This window comes from Necator americanus, chromosome II (genome assembly GCF_031761385.1).
Source record: "Necator americanus strain Aroian chromosome II, whole genome shotgun sequence".
Classification (NCBI taxonomy): Eukaryota; Metazoa; Nematoda; class Chromadorea; order Rhabditida; family Ancylostomatidae; genus Necator; species Necator americanus.
The window spans coordinates 18,546,159-18,567,660 of NC_087372.1; the positions used below are offsets into that span (position 1 = coordinate 18,546,159).

The window sequence follows — 21,502 nt, forward strand, 5'->3', positions numbered from 1 at the left end:
GTTCCGGTTTCCAGTTATCCCTGTCGTCTGTTTGACGAAGTTCTCACGTAAACATCGAATAAACCTACAATTTTTGAGCTATGACATTGTCTAATACTAATGTAATCACTAAATTTCCATCTTCATTCGTCTAAGATAGATGTGAAGATCAAAACAAAGTTATTTTAGATTCTCAACTTTTCCAATACTGTACGAGAAAAAATCGTTCAGTGGATGTGCTATTGCTACTGGTAGAATTTTATCGACACCAAATATCGTATAAAGATTACTAATTTCTACCCGTTATTTCTAATCATACCATTTCCTCCTTAGTTTCTCAAAGTGATGTTACATTGCTGATACCAAAATTTACAGCCGCCTATGCAATAGTTGAGTACTCATTCAGTGAGATACCTTATCTATGATACGTGTTCCTTTCATTCATTTATTTTTGTAAATGTTATATTTGTCGCTTCATGAAAACCTGAACCTCTGAAAAAGGAAAAATTCTACTTGTTGTTCTCGAATGTCGTGTTCAAATTTTGATTTTAGAGAATTTAGTTGGGAAAGTTTTCTGCAAACTGTATTGCCATCTTACTGGAAAACTGTTGCACTGTTGTACACTGAGAGCTTCTTCTGAACAGAAATCGTACAATATCATTTCTACTTTTACCCAACAACTAAAAGTCTCGCAATTCGATACACACTTTTTTGAAATTTCATCTATATAAACGAAGCAAGCATGATAAACCAGTGAAGTTCGTTCTTTGGTCGTTATTTTGTGAGCCTCCTTCCTTTCTCAAATCAGCAACTATGCTGAGAAAATTTATTCCATGTGCGCTGCCCATACTTAAATTATTCAGACAAAACATGGGATATTGTGGGATCATTCTTCAAGGTCAAGATGAATGAAATTTTTAAGAACTATTTGCCAAGACAGTGGGCGTGACGCTGTCAATTAGAGGTCCGTTAAAGCCACACGGTTGAGGGTTCGAGACCGCCCTAGTGCAAACAAAACCTTTCATCCTTCCGGAGTAAACAGATTGGTACCGGACTTGTTTGGGAGGATAAAAACCTGACTCGATCATCGGCTGGTCCCCGCAAGTCACAGGCAAACATGCGTTCCAAAAACCTCAGAACTATTTGCCTTTCTATTAGATTACGAATTCCAGTACAAAAAAAAGTGCGTTGGCGCATCCAAAGTGGATTGACCTTAACATTTATCCTTTTTTTATTTCGCCAAAAAAGTTCTTCCGAAAACAGTCGCTTAAAATAAAAGAGAATTCTATCAATATCTGTTAAGAGAAATCAATGTTTTGTTTGTAAATACGCCACGTCTATACTGAACATTTTCTGTTTCATTTTTAATCTTCTTTCTTTATAAAGCAGTTTTATGTTTGTGTCCGGGTGATTAAAGCAACCCAAGATATGTTGTGGTTAAGGTCAGTTTTTATGCATCTGTGATTAAACATTCACAAAGACATCTGTTAGTAGGTTGTAGTTCTTCTCTTACCTTTTCTTTGCGAAACACAATGCCTTACCTGAACCTCAATCAATCACTGAACTCAGACTTTCCTTCACCATTTCCGTTCAGAGCTTTCGCTTTAGGGTTTTTCTATTTGAAACTCCTTGGTTCCTAATTTAAAGTTCCTAGGCTCTCCATTGAACGTAGCGATCCACTGGTAGTTCTCTCGTTATGAAAGACACTCTGTTGCAATTATTTCGAATACTAATAGACGTGGACGTCAGGAGGTATACTCCATCTTCATTTAGTACTCGACAACGACGCTTGGTGTACTTTTCGATTCCTCCTCCCAGATGGAGCGGGGCGGGTGTGGCACAGTTGATTAGAGGTCCATTGTGGCCACACGGTCGAGGGTTCAAAATCGTCCTAGTGCGAACCAAGCCTTTCATTCCTTCGGGGTCGACAATTTGGTACCAGACTTGTCTGGGAGGATAAAAACATTGACCTGATCATCGGCTGTCCCCCGCAAGTCATTGTATAGGCCAACACGCGTTCCAAAACCTCAACGAATACTAGTAAAACGTGTTGGCGCATCCCAACTGGATTGATATGCCAGTGACTTAATCCTTTATTCTCCCAGAAGAACTGAGTCTGAGACTGAAAGAAAAAGAATCTGACGACGTATTTTAACTATTTGCTTTTTCGGGACCAGCTCTCATCCGTTTCGCCTACTCTTCTCTCAGAAGGTTTCCGCAAATGACAAATCTTCAGTGAGAGAAATCCTAAGAAAGGATAGTCTCCTTTGGAAAGAAAAGCGTGTACTGTTCCTTCTCGCAAGGTCGCATGTTCACTGCTCATGACGTACCCAATATCGATTTCTTTGAAGGAAATTTCAGTCCGAAAAACTCGGTCGATGGATACCCTTCAAGATACTAAGTAAACCTTGCATGTCTTCGCTGGATTACGGAATTCCCAAAACTATGTCTAACTCCAATGATCGATTCGACCGCTCAAAATAACGCGGCGAATAGACACCATTCCTAAATCTGGCAACTATGTCGTATATGCTTTCTAAGACATGTCATCCTTTCCGTACATTTGAGTTGAGAGCCCAAAACGTGCGTTTCTCGCTCCCACCTAACCACAACACATACGCGGAAAATACAGCGCAACAAGGCACTGAAAGACTTATGCGACAGCGCAATAAAAGGCAAGATAAAACGTTGGTGTTTTCTGCTCCCCATCCACCATCACACGTTGTTCATATATGTAAAATCTGCCATTTCATACTTTACATCAACGTGGCTTTGTCTTTGATCGAAAAGGGCACACTACAGAAATGCCAAGAATTCTAATAAATGGTCGTAAACTTTGATTCACTTGGAGGTCTGAAGAAAATTACAACTGCTTGCACAGATCAGAGTGGAGAATTATTCTATACAAGGCAACTTGTTTCTACATAAAGTTTTCTACTTCGAACAGAATCTTGCATCGTAAAATTCTAATTGCTGCAACTACTCCTTGACTTATGTCGCCAATTCCGCGAGCAAAGTTTCATGAGGATACATCGAAGTGGAGAGTCAAAAGTGTATTTGAGGTCCAAGAAAATTAAGTGCGTAGGCTTCGAAAATTGCTATGACACTTCGATCATTTTTTTGATGGTGGTTTTCTAGCAATGTTTGGGTCTTCTTCGAATTTTCTTACGCGATATGCACCGGAAAGATTGTTCGTAGTTTTTGAAATCAATGATGAACAGCATTTTAGGAAGATGATTATTTATCTCCTTAGGCAAGGAATTTTGTAGAGCCCTGTATGCTTTAAATCGATCACCAAAAAAGCTCACCTATAAATTAGCTGAAGAATCGTAGAAAGAGGAGGGTCATCTAGCACTGCTGAACTTTCTACATTTTCCACTAAACTTGGTTTTCCGGATGCAAACAAGAACTTTGGATGATGAAATGAGAAGTGCGTGTAGAACATGACAGGAAGATCCACTGTGTCTGTATGATTTAACCGTTTAACTGGGCGCGTTCGTGTGTGTATGTGTATAGTTCCAAGCGGATCTGTCAAAAAGGAAAAGTGAATGGAACTTTGTGACCTTGTCACTTGATTTTCTAGCTCAACAGGATTTTCTATTTTTTGCTTTTTTTGTTTTTTTTTCTGTTTTTTTTTTCGTAAATCACTAACAAATTAGGTTTACCATCTGCCGGCGGGAAACAATAGACAGCTATCTTTGTCCTATGATCTATTCCGATTTTTTCTATAAAATGTCTCAGCTGCAGTCAGTTTTGAACCTGCAAGTATATAGAACTTTTCATGTGCCTTTGCAGAAAGCTTATTTTTCTGCGATTTATTGGAAGTTTCTTCAAATATCAAATGATTATGTTTTTCTAGGAGGGAAGATATCTATTGAGTGGTGTCGTTTTTAGAAATTTCTGTATCTTTCAAATTTTCACTACAAATTGCTTCAACCTCTATGGAAGGTTACTGTCATCCAGGCATGCCGACCAACCAGATACCTTAGGACACACGTCGAGCTACGGCTGTGTTATCGCACTGATTACTACATTTGAAAAGAATAGAACAACTACAGAGGAAAATTTTCTTTTTTACAAAACGAAATTTTCCGAGATGATCTACTTTACTCTTGGAAATTGTAAATAAAAATCTGCAAATCCTTGAAATTGAAGATTCTGATAATGAACTTGGGCCTCTGTCTTACTGAGCTGCTAATCCGTGACTTAATTCTGAATTCACACTTTGGTAGTTGTAAAAATAAAAAAGGAATAAGACAGACAATTCTGAAGAACATCGCTCTGCAGGTATAACATTGTTCTCTATAGTATTCTACTCTTTTCAAATGTAGTAATCAATGCGGTAACACAGCCGTAGCTCGACGTGTGTCCTAAGGTATCTGGTTGGTCGGCATGCCTGGATGACAGTAACCTTCCATAGAGGTTGAAGCAATTTGTAGTGAAAATTTGAAAGATACAGAAATTTTGGAAATCGACACCATTCAATAGATATCTTCCCTCCCAAAAAAACATAACTACTTGATATTCGAAGAAACTTCAAATAAATCGGAAAAAGTCGTTCTGTAAAAGTATAAGAAAAGTTCTATATGTGTGCACGTCCAAAACTCACCGCGGCTGAAACATATTAAAGAAGAAATCGGAAAAATTCATAGGACTAAGAGTGTTCTTTATTGTATTGTGCCGGCCGATGGCAAACCTAATTTGTTAGCGATTTACGAACTGCCAATATCTGAGTATTGAATGCCAACTACCGAAGTTGTAACTTTAACTGCAAAAAACAGAATATCGTGTTAAGCTGGAAAATCAAGAGACAAGGTAGAAAAGAATTACCTCGTTCATGATCATTTTCATATGAACGCTTTTGTTCGGCTTAACAGTACTTGCATTAAACATTTTACTTTGATAACTGTTTGCAACGACCCACTTACTTTGATGTGTGGGCTTCTAGGACAAACAATAGTGGTTATGAAAACATCAGCTGGACACACAATGAAACCTACTTCGACGACGTCGAGTAAGTCTTTGGAGATACCATTCAAACGTGTCGTTTCCCATTTCAAATCTTTCCTGTCACTTTCAATGCTTGTTAAATTTTGCTTCACTGACTGAGTGCGATCTTGGGGATCTTGTATTTGTGTGGTTGGGACATATGTATAGTTTTTGAACAATTTACGACCCGAGCTTAGACAAACTTCGTCGCTTCCAACATCAAGCTACGAAACAACGACAATCGCGAAGCTGAGCGACTAGGTTCCATGTGATGTTAAATGCACTAGGAAGACCGCCTACCTGATGTCAAAGATTTTCACGAAGTCTTCAAAAAGGATATGATGCTCTTCGAATTTCTTGCGAGAGGAGAAGCCACTGGGCAACCTTAACGTCCGATCAGAACAAATGGAAATTCTTTCGTAGAACGCTGCAGCACATTTCAATAATTATATAATCTGATTCATCCGCCATATCTTCAGATTGAGACCAAAATGGTTCGAATGTAGGTTCACAGGAAGCTGTTCTTTGAACCTGCATTCGAACCATTTTGGTTCATTTCATTCTTTCAGTTCTTTGACAGGAAAAGTCTCTTACTCTCCTATTCGTTTTAATAATGAACGTTTTAAGGGTCATTCTCAGGCGTTCTTATTCAGAAACGCGTCCAATAGCAGAGAACACTGACTGGCGCATTTCTGCGATAAATAGTTCATAGTACTTCATGTATCTACCTAAGAAAATTAACTTCGCTACGTTTATTTCATCCAAATTTGGTGAACAACCTCTGTCCTCTCTGATTCGAGATGGCATTCATTCTTGACCACAACGTATCTTTACGAAAATTGCTTTGAATTGTGCGGCGACACTCCTCGCGCAAACAACTTCCCTGTGACAACGCAGTATCTTAGAAGACAGGATACACTCCACTTTACCAATAGATCTCGTTAAATCAATAATCTGACAGGAGACAGGTGGAGATTTTACGTTGAAATATACAACACGACAACGTGTTTGTCATCTCTGCATATTTCTCTCATTCGATCTCTATCGAGTTCCATCTGCAGATAAGTGTCTGTATCTCCGTGAAAACCTTTCCATAGCTATGATAGGAAAAAAGTAATTCATCATGTACGACTGCAATGGATCGCTCAAGCCCGTCAAGAGAACTCTTCATACAAGTGATCTATTTCGTTCTTTTTAAAACCACACGTGCTACCCATTCCGAATACAAGAGCCACGTTTCTGGCAGTCAAACCAATCAACTTCGGTGTTCAAATCAACACTGAACATAACATCTGTCTTTTTTTCAAAATGTGGACTGCATTCTCTCTACGATGTAATTTTGTCCTTGTTTTCCTACCTCCCACATGTTCGCAAGCAGCCTTTTTTCCTTGCGCTTCTTCAGACTCGCGATCAGCTCTGCTCATTTCAATACAAAGCTGAACTGTCTTTCTTAGTATGTGTTCTCTGAGGCAAAAATGACGAAGGATCTGCCATCGATCCTTACCAGGGGCCCACCAGACCTCCTGAGTGGTGTTGTGCCGGTTTAAGGTCTTACTCTGACCTCGTTCTACGAAACATTAATGCAATGATTCACTTGTATTTCGCATTTATATCGAACGCATAGCTTATGGAATGTCCTCTAATCGTGATGTCGTGGCTCGAGTATTCATCTAGATGGGAGTACCCGCACTCTAACAGCGACTTTTTCGCGACATTTTGGAAAGCATCCTGGTTTAGGTCGCATCTTCTGCTCAGATCAAAGAGAAAGAACATTGGGATCCAGAACCACCTTAATTTTTCTTTTGAATAAAAAACTTGGTTAATTCTTTCTATATCCGTCCTTTCCTTCTTTAACGAGGTGAACTTATCAGATTCTAACTACGTGAAAATCGATTCTCAACATCATACACTGAAAGACCTGTCACGAAGTGTAGCGTCGTGGAGTTTAGTCTCTTGAATCGAAGGTCCTTATTCATTATCTCTATAGTATTCGCATGATGTGATAGTCATGACACGAAGATAATGCTACTGTGGAAGCTGCAATTGTACATAATAGTGCGCTTAGTCCAAGTGTTAGTTTGTTTGTTTTCCGTGTGTCACAAAAATACTCCCACAAAGCTAAAAGATGTCACATAGAACCAGACCTACGTCATCCCTCTACCAGCCGAGCGTTCCACTACTGAACCACTGTTAAGAGTTACAGTAGCAAGTATGAAGAAGGCAATAGTACAGGTTACATTTAGTCAAATATCAGGGCGATCAAGTGAATCTTTATGGCTTCTTTTGCACTTCTCTGCGCAAACTCCACTAATACCTTAAAATAACAATTACGTCTTTTATAATTACAAATAACATCAACTACAAATTTAGTTGCAGAGAAAACTGCGGTGATGTTTAACAGCTTAAGTTGGACACTACAAAAAGGATCAAATGTGAATGATTTATACGTTCAGTCTGAGCATTAGAAAAGATATTTGCCTCCTTTCGTATCGAATGTTCCTTTTTCACCGTTTGTACACAAAATTTTTTGCTTCTTCGATGATCTTTTTATGTGGATAATGTTTACTACTTCGTTCCATGTTAAGTGCGTTTGACCTTTCTGCTACAAAGTTTTTGGTGCTCAGGTTTTTCCATGTTGTTGAGAAAAAAGTGCTTAGACCAACGGGACAACAAACGCTCGCCTCTTTTTCTTTTTTGTAATGTTTAAGCTGACATTCTGAACATCATCGCATGTTTTTCTGGGCTACAAATTAATGAGAACGGGGTTGAGCGAGCTCCAGGATAAAAGTTATGCGTGTTCTCTTTAGAAGACAGTGGGATGGGTTTCAAGGCGTGGAATTGGTGCGCGAAAGACACAGTGCAGAGATGGGATGGGATTGTGCCAATTAGATCGGCATCAGAAAGTAGAGTATAATACGCCGGCATCAGAAAGTAGAGTGGTGGGGTAGGACCGATTCCAAAACTTCAGTTGTGCCTGCTGACGTTAGAATGTAGTGGGACTGCTCTCACGTCGAAGTAGTGCCTCCACGCTAGAGAGCAATGAAACGAAGTGAGACTGGTTGCATGCCTCTTCACTAAAATATATTCTTCCATATGTCCACTGCCCTGTATGTTGCCTATTATACTAGCCAGATGGGTTTGTCAGAAATAAGGTATAGACGGTCGCTTTAGTAGGAGTTAGCTGTTTGCTCAAATAGACGCAGGGTCTTTATCATTCTCGGTATGACAATGAAATTTGCATCGTTCGATGTTATCACAACGTTATCTGCTAGTTGTTGGAAAATTAAGCGAGAAAAGCTTCGATGTTGTGACAATATAGAAAAAATCATACTATGTAATAACGAGCTTAGCCTGTGTGTGTTTGTGTGTGTGTGTGTACATACATACATACATACATACATACATACATACATACATACATACATACATACATACATACATACATACACACATACATACATACATACATACATACATACATACATACAATACCGCTACTAACTTGTGTCCCAAAATACGTCGCCGACGGATTAATCCGTCGCAAACCGTCGGAATTCTTGGAAGTGGTCAAAATTAAATTTTGAAAGTACCATTCGAAAGTAAATGAGCTGCTGATTTCAAATATACTTCGAGAATTTACTTTTGACAAATGTGTGGCCTGAAAACGGGCAAAGTTTCCTCAAGCCCCGTTAATTACCTTCACACCTCCGCAATCCTTCCATTGGCATATCCCGCGGATACATCTGCATGGAAGGAAGGGGTGTTCAGAGGATTTCCGCTTATTTCTCGAAATTGGACAAAATGTTTATTACATCCGTAATCAGGAGGTTATTTAGAGCATTTTGGTACCCCACATCATATGTTTGTCCAAAATTTCCATTCTCTTCAGAAATTCACGAAAGCGCTCCATCGAAGATTAATAAAACGATATGCTTTCCAAGCTGTGAAAAATCTCCTCGGAAATTTATCAGCAAACAACTTGTACTTGACAATAGTTTATATTGTAAGCTTCTAGCTTTGAAAATGTCTAGTTTTTCCAGTTCCAACATTACTCTATTTCGTTATTTGGTCCAATTTTTGAGCAGCTGTTAATGGCTTAGAATTAACGCTTAATTCTCGCGATTCAGTACTTGCTTAGAACTCTCCTCTCTTTCGAGAAATGAATTAGGCGCCAACATTGGATGACAGTTGGTCATGGTTTTCGAGTGACCAAATTGGAGAAAATTTTCGTCTGTTTTCACAAAACAGGAATTTTTGCAACCTCTATGAATTTTTTCAGTACATCAAATACCCAGTTCTTCTCACAAAGAGACGCTCTTTCGAATGATGTTGGATTCACTTTTATTTACAAACTTCAAAATTTCAACACTGACTCCGCCCTCTTATAGAGCAGGCGATATTCTATAGCTGGAATGGTTGTCGCGGCCCAGGCACTGTCTGCCAGGCATCTTACACCTTCGATAGGTGACTCCTCTGGCGATTCGGCGTCACTGAGAGGCAATAATGTTTGAACATAAATGAACGGTGATGAGAATTCTACACAGTTCTTAGTCATCGGAACTATACAGCTACTTCAAGTTCACAAGCTTTCGAAAAGAAATACAAACAAACGAAACAAACCTCCTGAAAAAGACAGACATGTAACAAATTAAGACGTTTTATGGAGGAAAAAATCGGAGCTTTTTAAATTTTTGAATTTCTCGTGTCCTGCAGTTCAATTCTAATAATATTCACTTCTTCCTTTTCTTACCTCTCCTCTTCTTTTGTTTCTTGGTGTAGTTTCGTCAGTCATTTTCCTTCCTAGTCGTTTCAAATTATCACTGCTGTTTTCACAAATAAGAACTCTTTAGAATTCTCGTAACCGTTCATTTATGTTCAAACATTATTGTCTTTCTGTGACGCCGAATCGCCAGAGGAGTCGAAGGTATGAGATGTCTGGGAGACCATGCCTGGGCGGCGATAACCATTCCAGCTATAGAATATCGCCTGCTCTATAAGAGAGCGGAGTCAATGTTGAAATTTTGAAGTTTGTAAATAAAAGTGAATTCAACATCATTCGAAAGAGCGTCTCTTTGTGAGAAGAACTGGGTATTTGATGTACTGAAAAAATTCATAGAGGTTGCAAAAATTTCTGTTTTGTGAAAACAGACGAAAATTTCCTCAATTTGGTCACTCGGAAACTATGTCTAGCTCTCATCCAATGTTGGCGCCTAATTCATTTCTCGAAAGAGAGGAGAGTTCTAAGCAAGTACTGAATCGCGAGAATTAAGCGTTAATTCTAAGCCATTAACAGCTGCTCAAAAATTGGACCAATTAACGAAATAGAGTAATGTTGTAAGTTTGACACTGGAAAAACTAGACATTTTCAAAGCTAGAAGCTTACAAGATAAACTGTTCTCAAGTGCAAGTTGTTTGCTGAAAACTTTCCGAGGAGATTTTTCACGGCTTGGAAAGTATGGCTTTTTATTAATCTTCGATGGAACACTCGTGAATTTCTTAAGAGAATGGAAATTACGAACCAAAATATGATTTGAGGTATCAAAATGCTCTAAATAACCTCCTGATTACGGATGTAATAAACATTTTGTCCAATTTCGAGAAATAAGCGGAAATCCTCTGAACACCCCTTCCTTCCATGCAGATGTATCCGCGGGATATGCCAATGGAAGGATTGCGGAGGTGTGAAGGTAATTAACGGGGCTTGAGGAAACTTTGCCCGTTTTCAGGCCACACATTTGTCAAAAGTAAATTCTCGAAGTATATTTGAAATCAGCAGCTCATTTACTTTCGAATGGTACTTTCAAAATTTAATTGACCACTTCCAAGAATTCCGACGGTTTGCGACGGATTTTGGGACACAAGTTAGTAGCGGTGTTGTACAGTTTGAATGTTCTTCAAATGTGTAAAAATGACGCGAAAAAGAAGGGAACTATGAAGTCGTTCTGCTATGCTTATTAAAAAGAAGAAAGAAAAGGTATTTTTAGAAAAGCACAATTCTAATTTTGCATAAAATCCCACTTTTATTAATTTTCATTAATCAGTGATGGTGAGCGAAGGGAACATCACAGAAAGTCTAAAGTCCGGCTTTGACCGGCTGTTCAGACTGCTGAACGTATATTCTCGGCGGAGTCCCCTTTCTATTGCGGCTAAACCTGCAGACCTATGAGCCAAGTAACCCATTTTTCAAGCCGAATGGTTGTCTGGGCCAGGATATGTTGGCCCGGTGATGATGATGGCCTCTGGAGAATAAAACTTCTGCCGAAGCTGAAGCTGTACGTATGCGAAATAATCTAGGGCACGCCGGCTTCTAGTTCCAGATGTAAGATGACAACCTTACTTTGAGAACATATTGCATATGAAACTTTCAGCCATGTTAATTCCAAAAATGTAAAACGCTGCCATTTCTTTTTCTGCCACCGGAGTTATTTTTTAGGCTTCGATGCCTCTTACTGCCTCACAGCAACTCTGCGCAGTAGTTTCGAACAAGAAATCAAGATATTCGTCTGTACCTTGTTTTCGAAAGAACAACGGCCATGTTTTAGAACGCAATCCTTCACATTTAGCTAGTAATTTTATCAGCTCTCCTGGTGCTACGATTTTACCATTGTTTATTTGAACTTTCATCCTTTGAATTTGAATACTTTCATTTCCAACATATCATTACCAAATGAGAAACGTACTCAAATTTTCCAAATTTACTGAAGCAGTCAGGCTACATCACTGGTTTAATTGCTTCGTTTGTACAACTAATGCAATTATTCTCGAGGTAAATCTTGCTCATTACAATTATCATTCTTTCCCTTTCCTATAACTCCGTGACAAACTTCTCCCCCCAAAATCAGTTGCTGACGGATTAATCAGTCGCACACAATCGGAATTGTAGTGAGTAGGCAAAGCTAACCCTAACCCGATCCCTGCTAATTACTTCACACCTCCGCAATCCTGTCCTTGGCATACTCCGCTGTTATATATCTTTGTGGAAGAAAGAGGTGTTCATAGGGTTTCCGCTAATTTCTCAGAATTGGACAAAATACTTATTGTATTCGTAATAAGGAGGTAAGGAAAACATTTTGATACCCCTCATTATATGTGGGTTCAAAATTTCTCTTCTCTTCGGAAATTGAGGAAAGCGCTGTAGCAGGGCTAATAAAAAGGATTACATTCCTACCAGTGGAAAATCTGCTCGGAAATTTTCTAATTTCCTAATTTTCTTAACAATTTGTTCTCGACAGCAAATCAAATAGTAAGTTCCTAACTTGGAAAATGTTCATTTTTTTCTCATTGTCAAACTTCCAATATTTGCTTTATTTCGTTAATTGCTCCAATGTCTGAGTAGCGATGAGCTTTCCCTCCACGGAGAGTTATTCTGAGGATATACCAATGGCAGGATTTCGAAAGTGTGAAGGAAATTGACGAAAGCCAAGGAAACAGCTTTCGTCAAGTCACACATTTGTCAAAAGTAAACTCCAAAAGCATATTTGAAATCAGCAGCTCATTTGATTTCGATTGGTATTTTCAAAATATAGTTTTGTCCGGTCCCAAGAATTCCACGGTTTGCGACGGATTTTGAAACATAAGTTGAAAGTTAGCAGCGGTGTTGCACTAAGACATACTATTTTCACAGCAACCCGTAAGCTCCGCTCACTGAAATCCACATAATTGTCGTTGTTGATCCTATGTTTGATCTGATTCAACTAATGAAAATTCAGCAACTCAACGACAGACGCACTACTTGTCGCAGGATTATCTATAATTTTTATCCTGTTACTCATCCTTGCTATCGCTGTTTATAACGAGATACGAGAAACAAGTAAAAATAAACAAGCGCAGCAAAACAGACTAAGTAGGATCTACTCTAACGAACTTAACGAACTTGTACGCATCAGCAAAAAATTCATTTATAGAAGAAGAAGACGACGTTTTCAATGAATTTGTTTTTCAATCAACTGATCAAGAGTCATCACTCTCTCCCAAATCCCTAGAGCAAGCGGTAACATTTTTTCTCAAGTATACAAATCACCAACTTGTAATTATCGCTTCAAAGGAGCAACTCATTGCTCATAGTTAGGTTATATTGAGCTGAGATAAGCGGATTTCATCTTTCACTTCTTGCAACTTTATTCACCTTCGTGTTTTAGGAAAGAGATCGAAAACTATATCAGTTTGACCTACTACAGCCATGGCAGTGCAATATTTACCAGGTGCTGATTGATTGATCAATAGTAACCAGTAGATCTAAGTTAGCATAGTTCATTCGTGAACTTTATTGACTTTCTTCCTCAAATTATGAATTCTTCTTCGACATTGTTGTAATCTTTCCAGGAGCGCATTCGTAGTAACACAACACCAACAACTCCTGCAAAAGGACGTGCGCCACATCAGCCTAAAGTTTGTTTTATAACTTTAGCTTCAAAAAAATTTGTTGTCGTATAAAGGATAAAGGACAAAGGAGTGTCTGGCGTTAGTCAATCCGCTTGGGATGCGCCACAGGTTCACTTCAATTCAAAAACGTTTGAGGTTACGAACGTGTAACTGGCCTATACAATGACTTGTAGGGCTAGCCGATGTGTATAGTCAGTGTTTTTATCCTCCCAGACACGTCCGGTACCAATTTATCGACCCCTGAGTGGTGAAAGGCTTCGTTTGCACTTGGGCGGGATCGAACCTCGACATTGTGTATATAATGATAATACCTGTCTTTGGTTTCGTCTTAGGCGCATTATTAGAGCTTAGCAGACAGCGGAACCACGTACCGACTGCGTTACAACCACCCCATAATTAATTATCGTAACTTTCCAAAAATACAATACAATCTATCAAGGCGATCCAAATAATAAAAATAGATTAGAAAATGGCGCTCTGAGAATTTGAAGTACTTAGCGGATGACTTTTCATTTCTTGATTGTTTTCACTAGCGGGATTTCCAGGCATGTTTACCTCAGTTTTTCAAATCCACATAACTAATTTCTAGTTCCTTTGAGCTACAGAAACATCCTTCCAAATCCACTAATATTTCCCTGGCTTCTCGAGATTTTTATTGTTTTTTTACCCCTCTGAGATCTCTGATTTTCTATGGTAGAGGTTGCAAACAATTTCTTAGGTACAATTATTTTGAAATGTTTTCCAACGATGTGAAATTTGCTGAAAAGGTTTTAGATCCCTTAGGTTTACATTCAATGTCTAAACTGAAATTTGTCCTGCTTTCCATGAACGAAGTAATTAGTTTGTTACAAAACAGAAATAGTTCTTTTTCTGATCAGACTATAATCTACGTCCTCTTGGAAGATCACAATCAACTTTAGATGAAACAGCTTTCTATTAATTGAGCAAATTGCTATCTCCGCTATGTGATTAGCTACGAGACCGTTGATTTCAGCAGCTAATAGTGTTTCTATAAATAAAAATACAGCAAATCATTGTTGGAAGATTTTGCACTCCCCTGGCAAAAAAGGTCGCTACCACATTTAAAGAATGATCAAACTTGATTTTACATTTGTATAGCTTCGTAGGGCAAAAAATAAAGGCAAAACAATAACTAAACGCAATAGCAGAAGCTCTTCTTATAATTGTTCCAAGAATAAATATGTACGTAATCTTGTGCCATGAAATGGCTTGAATACCGTCATCATACTGATAAAGGTAAGGGTCCGACGTCAGATCAAGTAAACTGCTAGCCACTATTCAAGTGGCTGTCTCCATCTAATTTCTGAGCAATTGATATGGCAAGCATGATGAAGGTAACGTACAAAGGAGCGGCAAACGGAGACGTAAATTTCCCTATAACGTTGTACAGAGGGTACATTTAGGAGAAACGTTATGCAAGCCACCCGTGTCACCCCATCTTTCTGTTTTCTCTCGTTTGCTAGCACATTTAAGGGGTGGGACTCGTCTCGTTACTACTTTCTAGCGTCTGCTGCTTAATGACTCTCGCACAACAGTTTGAAGCTGTGGGACCCATCTCACTGCCTTCTGACCAAACCAAAAATCCATTCGAACGCCTCGATATGCGATTCATCCCAATTATAACGACAATAATTCAACGATTCATTTCGACGAATCGCAGGCGGGGGCAGGGCGCAAGGATGGAGCGTTGCAATAGAAGACGTCGTAAAGACCCGCATTCAAAAGCCGTCTGTTTACAATGATGCAGGAGATGAGCGGAATCACCCCTGTATTCATAATCTACGGCCCGAGCGTAAGATAGGTATACTCCAACGAAAATCCATACTACGCCAGATTCGTGGGGTGATGTCTTTAAGACCCGTCCTAACCCAGCTCACTATTTCTCACAGTTAGTATTGTATTAGTTAAAGGCAGCATGCCAGGAATCTGCAAGAGGATCTAGGGTAGGGGTTGTAGATCCTTGTGCATGCGCCGGATCCAGACGCGAGCGGCCGAAGATTGAAGACGTCTTCTCACCAGCCTATTCAACGAAACTAATGAATATGCTGCTAAAGGAAGGAAGACTTTTTGTGATATTTCATAAATCCCATTCTGGCAGAACTCGAAATTGAATTAAGTTCGTTATAAATGTTAATTGCTTCGAAGAAACCTTAGCTCAGGCTCTTTTTTGAGATTCGGGGAAAAAAGTCTTTGTGAGACAAGACTGCAGTGTCTCTGGTGCACATCAGAGTATAAAATAAATTGAAGTACTTATCATAAGCATATGGCAGACACAACGGGGAGTATCACTATGAACAAAAGTTATTGCTTATCGCTAGAATAAATCAAGAGATTTGTATATTTGTTACAAATCAGATGTATGCATTTGTAACAGAAAGCAAAGCCGAACACCGTTGAATTTTTTGAGGTGATGCAAGTAAAAATTTGATGAATATTCAATTCAGGGACAGAACAGAGCTCATCCTGAGGCAAATTGTCCCACGACAGGAAATTCCACCAAACTTCCCAAAGCTCCTAATGAAGTAAGATTGTTTTTGATGTTTGAGGAAGCGAAAACATAACACCATACATTTAAAAGCTGGCAAAATTTTCTCCTTTTTTGCTTGAAGCCTGTTGCTATCTTAACAGTAGGAGGAGTTCATTGCTGGAAGAAGAGAGGGCATCGCGCAGTATTGTATTGATGTAACTAAGGAACATGCTCATGACGGGAAAATTTTTAAAAACATGTGTTTTTGGGAAAAGATTCGCTAAAAAAAAGGTGAAAACAGAAATAAGAAGCTGAAGACCTGTAAAACTGTTAACCCTATAAGAATCTGAAGGCACTTTCTCCTGTTTTTACTGTTGTCAAGAATTCGTGAAACCAAATACGTGCTCCCTCGGTGTAGAACCCGACTGCACCGCTGGAAATAAAATCAAAGCCAAAGTCATTGCGTTGAACTGCATATAGCTAGTAATTTAGATCAACTTTTGGTTATGTAGGGAGTCAGCTGGTTTAATATTATCCATGAATTTCATGGTTCCGTATGCGATATTGTTGCGTTGCTCTTAAGTGGAAGCGAACCACTCGCTAGTTTTATATTTGCTCGTTAGAGTGATGTGACGTTGTTTCAGTGGATATCACTTCATCAGTAGAAGCCGCACTAGTGGGGTGCTAGTTGGTTTCTTGATAGCAATAAATTCAACTCACTTCGATTACAATTACTACTCCTCGTACAACTTTCATATCGGCAAAATGGGTGCATCGACTTCTCAATGACCATTTTTGAAGTGAACGACGCGGAATGATTCTTCAATTACACTTCAAAACATTCAGAAAATTTCCTCTGTTACTCTCGGAAGGAAACATCCAAAACAATCACTGAAATTGCGAGATCAGAACAGAGAAACCTGGCTGAGGACCAGCTGTATCTTACGTAGAATTGCTGTACTACACAAAGATTCAGCTTAAAGTTACAGTCCCCACAATAAGCCGCTATGAACAGAATGAAGATCCTTTTCTGCTTGCCTTTGACAAAGTACCACCAAAGAAATTGAAATCCTTTGGTGAAGTTCCTCATAAAACATAAATCCTCTCTTTGATTCAAAAGACTTAGATTAAAGAAGTTAGAACAAATAATTTTTTCAAGTTTTCTCAACTGTTTCGGAGACTAAACATTTGGCACTCATCAAGACTATTTTCGTATTCCGCATCTTCGCATCAAGGTGAGCTGATTCACGAAGACGCAATAAAATTATGCAATTTTGAAAAGTGCGTGGAATGGGGAACTCGTACTGGTCTATCGAATGCAGAAACTATGCAATTATGTTGTCAATGCTGCAGGGGTCTAATTCAGTGCGGCATGCTTAACTTATTTGCAAAATCTCGATGGAAATGAGCGAAGTTGCGGGATCATGTTACCAGAGGGCTCCGAGTCCTGCAGAGAAAACTGGCTGAAGTGTCTGTGACTATAGATCCGCATGGGGCTGATACCGCAACACGAGACAGCTGAAGGGACGGGAAAAGACAGTGTGTGTCAAGATAATGGAAGAAGAGGAGATACTCTTAGTAAATTGTTCCTTGAATCAGACTGATTGGTCGTCTGACTTCATTGGTTACAGTGGTTGTTCTGTTTGCGTTTCAGGAGGCCCCGATTTTCATTTTTAGAGCATCGTCATCTTACGATTGATAATGGATCAACGTGTACTCTTTTCCTATATGATTTCTTATGATACTTATGCTGTTCTTTCCTTAAGATTATCTCTAGCATTGTCGATTCTCTGCACACATAGGCGATTTGGATCTCCGCGGTCGTCTTAGACGACGTGTACTCTTTTCCTATATGATTTCTTATGATACTTGTTATATCTTCATTCGCACCTCACACAGTTCCTCGTCGACGTATCAGCTCGAAACTTTACGGATAGAGATATCTCTTGTTAACATTCAGAATTTCTTTTTGTAGCTGCAAAGATGTGCTATAAGTATGTCGTATTCTTCATTTATTGCGGCGTATCTTCCTAAATACCGGATAGTGAAGCCAAACGTTCTCACTTGATGATGTCATTGGGACTCTTCTTCGCAAATTCGCAGCTTTCTCTCATTTTTGCATGGAGAGAAGAAAGCATTGATTTAATCGAATTATCTTCGACAACAGCACCATTCGTCAGTCAGGTAAAACTTCATCCACCATAAGGTTGTTGATTTCATCCAAGTTCCCAACGAATCCACGTCCGTCCACGTTCCCTAGGCTGTGCAGGGAAGCAATAAAAGAAGACTTTTAAAAGAGAAGAACTGCTTTCCAGAACCCAAATGAAGCACCCAGCGCATCGTAAAGTGGATAGAGAAAATCATCCGTGATATCTACTCTGATCTTTTCAACAGCCATGTCGAGTTGCTCCTTCACTATCTGCGAGAAGATGGATATGTCATTGCTGGGGCTCTCTCGTCCGAAGTACGACATGCTATCATATCGGTGAGGAATAATACGCCACCTAGCCCCGACAAGATAAGATCTGAACATCTGAAGGACCTTCTACTGGATCTTGTCAACAATCTGGCGATGCTCCCTGCATGTTATCTGTCGAATCGAGCTCTCAATCAAGGCGTCCTTCCTTGACACAATTCGTGAGTTAAATGACAACTTCACGATTAAACTTCCCTTTTTTTGCAATAATGTTACCATCGGCGTGAAGAGAGGCGTTTGGCAGTGTAATACAATCTCACTAGAATATGGATGTAGAGAAGAGGACTAAGAACATTTGGATCTGTCCTCACCTCTTCAACATTACCGTTCTTACTGCTTTGATCTACGCTTTGTAAAGCTGGGCATTCTGTAAGAAAGAGAAAGTCCGAACAGCGTCATTGAACGATCAACCGAAAGAGTGGTGTACGAAGTGCGCTACCTCACACATGTTAGAGACGGGAATCGAAGTTCTGTCCTACCCTTGTCAGCAATCGAAGATGAGAGAGGCCGCCGCATTCGCCAAAGGGACCAAAATAAGATGGACCGGACACCTGATGGATTCCAACGACAACCGTTGGACTAGAGCCGTGAACAAGGAGGTTCCATGCGAAACATACTGCAAGACGACCGCCGACCCGATGGTCACATTTCATAACAAAGTCTTTCAAAGAAATATTTCACCTTCTTCGTGATCCACGTGGAAGGAGAAGCTACTGGGCGACACCACCACGCGATTGGGACAAATAGAGAAGTTATTTGTGCCCCTTCGATCAATTCGAAGAACAACGTTAGTCAAGGTGATTATGACACTATTCATCACCTGTGAAAGTGACACAGCTTCGCGTCTAATTTGCCTTGAATCTTCCTGTAAGTGAGAACCCAATATAAAAACTATGTTCTAAGAAATCGACAATGGGTACCAGTTCTTATTCGTGGTGTTTGTCATTTGGGACTGGTAACTTAGACAGTGTTTTGACAGTTATTCTGTTTAGACGGTGCCGAATCTTAGGCACTTATCCGTTCATACTTGTTATTCTGTTTCAGGCTCGTGAGATGGCGAAAAAGGTTGCCAGCGACCCCAAGATGATACTTCAGAAAAAGTGAGCAATAGTTTCCACTGAGTGCGCATTAGCTTTGCTGGTTCGTGAATATTGTGATAGACTGAGGTGGTTGGGCAAACTATTTAGTTGGGAGAGTTCTCCACTTTGAAAACAAGTATAGGACTAGGTCTAGGAATAGAATTTAGGACAATAAGTGATAAAAGGTAAGATATATGTCGCTAATCAATTCGCTTGGGATGCACCAACGCTTCCTACTTCAATTCAGAATCATTGCGATTTGTAAACGCGCGTGCAGCCGATACAATGATTTGCGATGGTCATCCAATATACCACGTCAGCGTTTCCATCCTCGCAGACAAGTCCAGTACCAATTTATCGACCCCGGACAGGTAGATTAGATAAATTAGATGGGTTAGACAGATTAGATAGATTAAATAGGAAGATAGACAGATTTAGCAAATGGTTAAGGCGCATTGAGCTTACACAGATGTAGGTGCACTAATTCATTATTCATCACATATTTCGATTATTGTAGACGTAATGTCATCGTTTCCAAATAAAAGGTCAGAGAAGTTCTCTGTTCTTCGCAGTGAGTCCTAGAAGGACTCGTAGAATGTATCCCTTCAGTTTGAACGGAGTAGAGCAAGGACGGCGTGTGTTAGTAACTGAAAGAACGCCGAATGTGTCCAAGCGGATAACTATGTAACGTCTCAATCATCCGGTTGAATACATTCGGTGCCGATTGTACGTGATGCGGACAAGTGAAACATGGACGATGATTCTTGTCCTCTGAGAATACCAGTGGTGAGGTCAGATACAGCAGCATAGGCGTTTTCGTCATTTTTAGGGATTAATCAAGCTCAGATCTGGAATCGGCGTGCATCAAGAATGTGCTGCATTTATGATTCATACAAAAATTAAACTTAATTCATGGAAAGCATTGTTATCGCCTTTTAATGAGAAAGTTATTTTGATGTAAAATCCTTATCGTTATAAAAGTGGAATTTTTTTTTGCAAGCACTCTCAGCTGCTTTATAGCAAATTTCTGTTTCTTCTGAGTTTTCTGAGTTTAAAAAAAATTTAAAAGAAGAACAATGAACATGAAAGGGTACAAGAGAAGATGTTGTTGGAAACAATATAGACGAATAGAAAAAAGTGTAGAATGACCGAAAATGCTATGTATTTTTGGAAGGAGGAATAACGGAAAGGATAATGTTGATTGGTTTGCAGTAATTTTTTATTTGAAAACATAAAGAGAGTTGAGGTTCTCTCCAACTCAGGATTGATCGACCAGTGGGCTGGGTGCGATGAAAATAAAACGATTCTAAGGTGATCTGAAGGCTTCTGAGATAACCTATAGAGAGATTGTTTTGTAACTTGTTTTTGAAGTACATTTGCTTTCTAGTATTTGTTCTTGAAAAGCAGTATCAAAAGCGCTAAAAGAAGGCGAAAACGGCAGTCGCTTCTGGTTCCTAAATAATGCAGTCGTCCACATTTACCAACATCCAAGGGTGCAAAGTTGCTGCATGTGTTAGTATAAAGGCTTTTTGGTACTGGTAAGAGATTCATTTTCTAAGCCTTCTGATTGAGACTCATTGACACTGGTGTAGTAGTTAGCTGTTCCACATACTTAGTTGCCACTAGAGACCTAAATACTTGATTAAAGGAAAATTTCATACTCACCCTTACAACAGGAAAAAAATGCACAGCAGAAGTGAGAAGCAGCACAAGAAAATAAGTCTCAATTTGACGAGCAAGCTTTGGTAAACTTGGTTTCAGAACTTACAGTGGCTCTGATACCACGACCCAGACAACAGCAACATTCTTGCCATTTTAGCTCTAGCAGACTCAAGGAGATAGCGCTTGCGATTACCCCATTATACAAGTTATGGGTACGACTTGTATGAGGACATACTTAGCGAACAAAGAGGAAAAAATAATCGAAAAATCAGAGACACATGAGATAGATCCCATTTTTCTTCATTCTTCAGTCGAATCATTTAGAAATTCAAGTTAACTGGGTCACGCAACACTATTTCGAAAGATCTATTGTCTTTAGAAACGTCTAGAAAACAGTGGATAATTCAAGTCAGATTTCGAAAGTTACGTACATACATGCAGGTAAAC

The 21,502-nt window shown here is 39.4% G+C and overlaps 1 protein-coding gene across 2 annotated transcripts; it reads left to right on the top strand.

Annotated features, from left to right (window-relative positions):
- Positions 1-80: 80 nt before the first annotated feature.
- On the top strand, positions 81-21,444 carry RB195_018356 (uncharacterized protein; the record flags this gene model as incomplete). Of its 2 annotated transcripts, XM_064185766.1 has the most annotated exons (10): positions 81-101; positions 169-230; positions 4,928-4,993; positions 12,678-12,811; positions 12,873-12,958; positions 13,107-13,169; positions 13,291-13,356; positions 15,816-15,893; positions 19,359-19,414; positions 21,435-21,444. In XM_064185766.1, 10 exons carry the CDS (start codon positions 81-83, stop codon positions 21,442-21,444), a joined length of 642 nt encoding a protein of 213 aa, XP_064041647.1. The 2 variants fall into 2 exon arrangements, with proteins under 2 accessions (XP_064041647.1, XP_064041648.1); XM_064185767.1 differs by lacking the exons at positions 81-101; positions 169-230; positions 21,435-21,444 and adding exons at positions 1,408-1,421; positions 20,223-20,229.
- Positions 21,445-21,502: the final 58 nt, after the last annotated feature.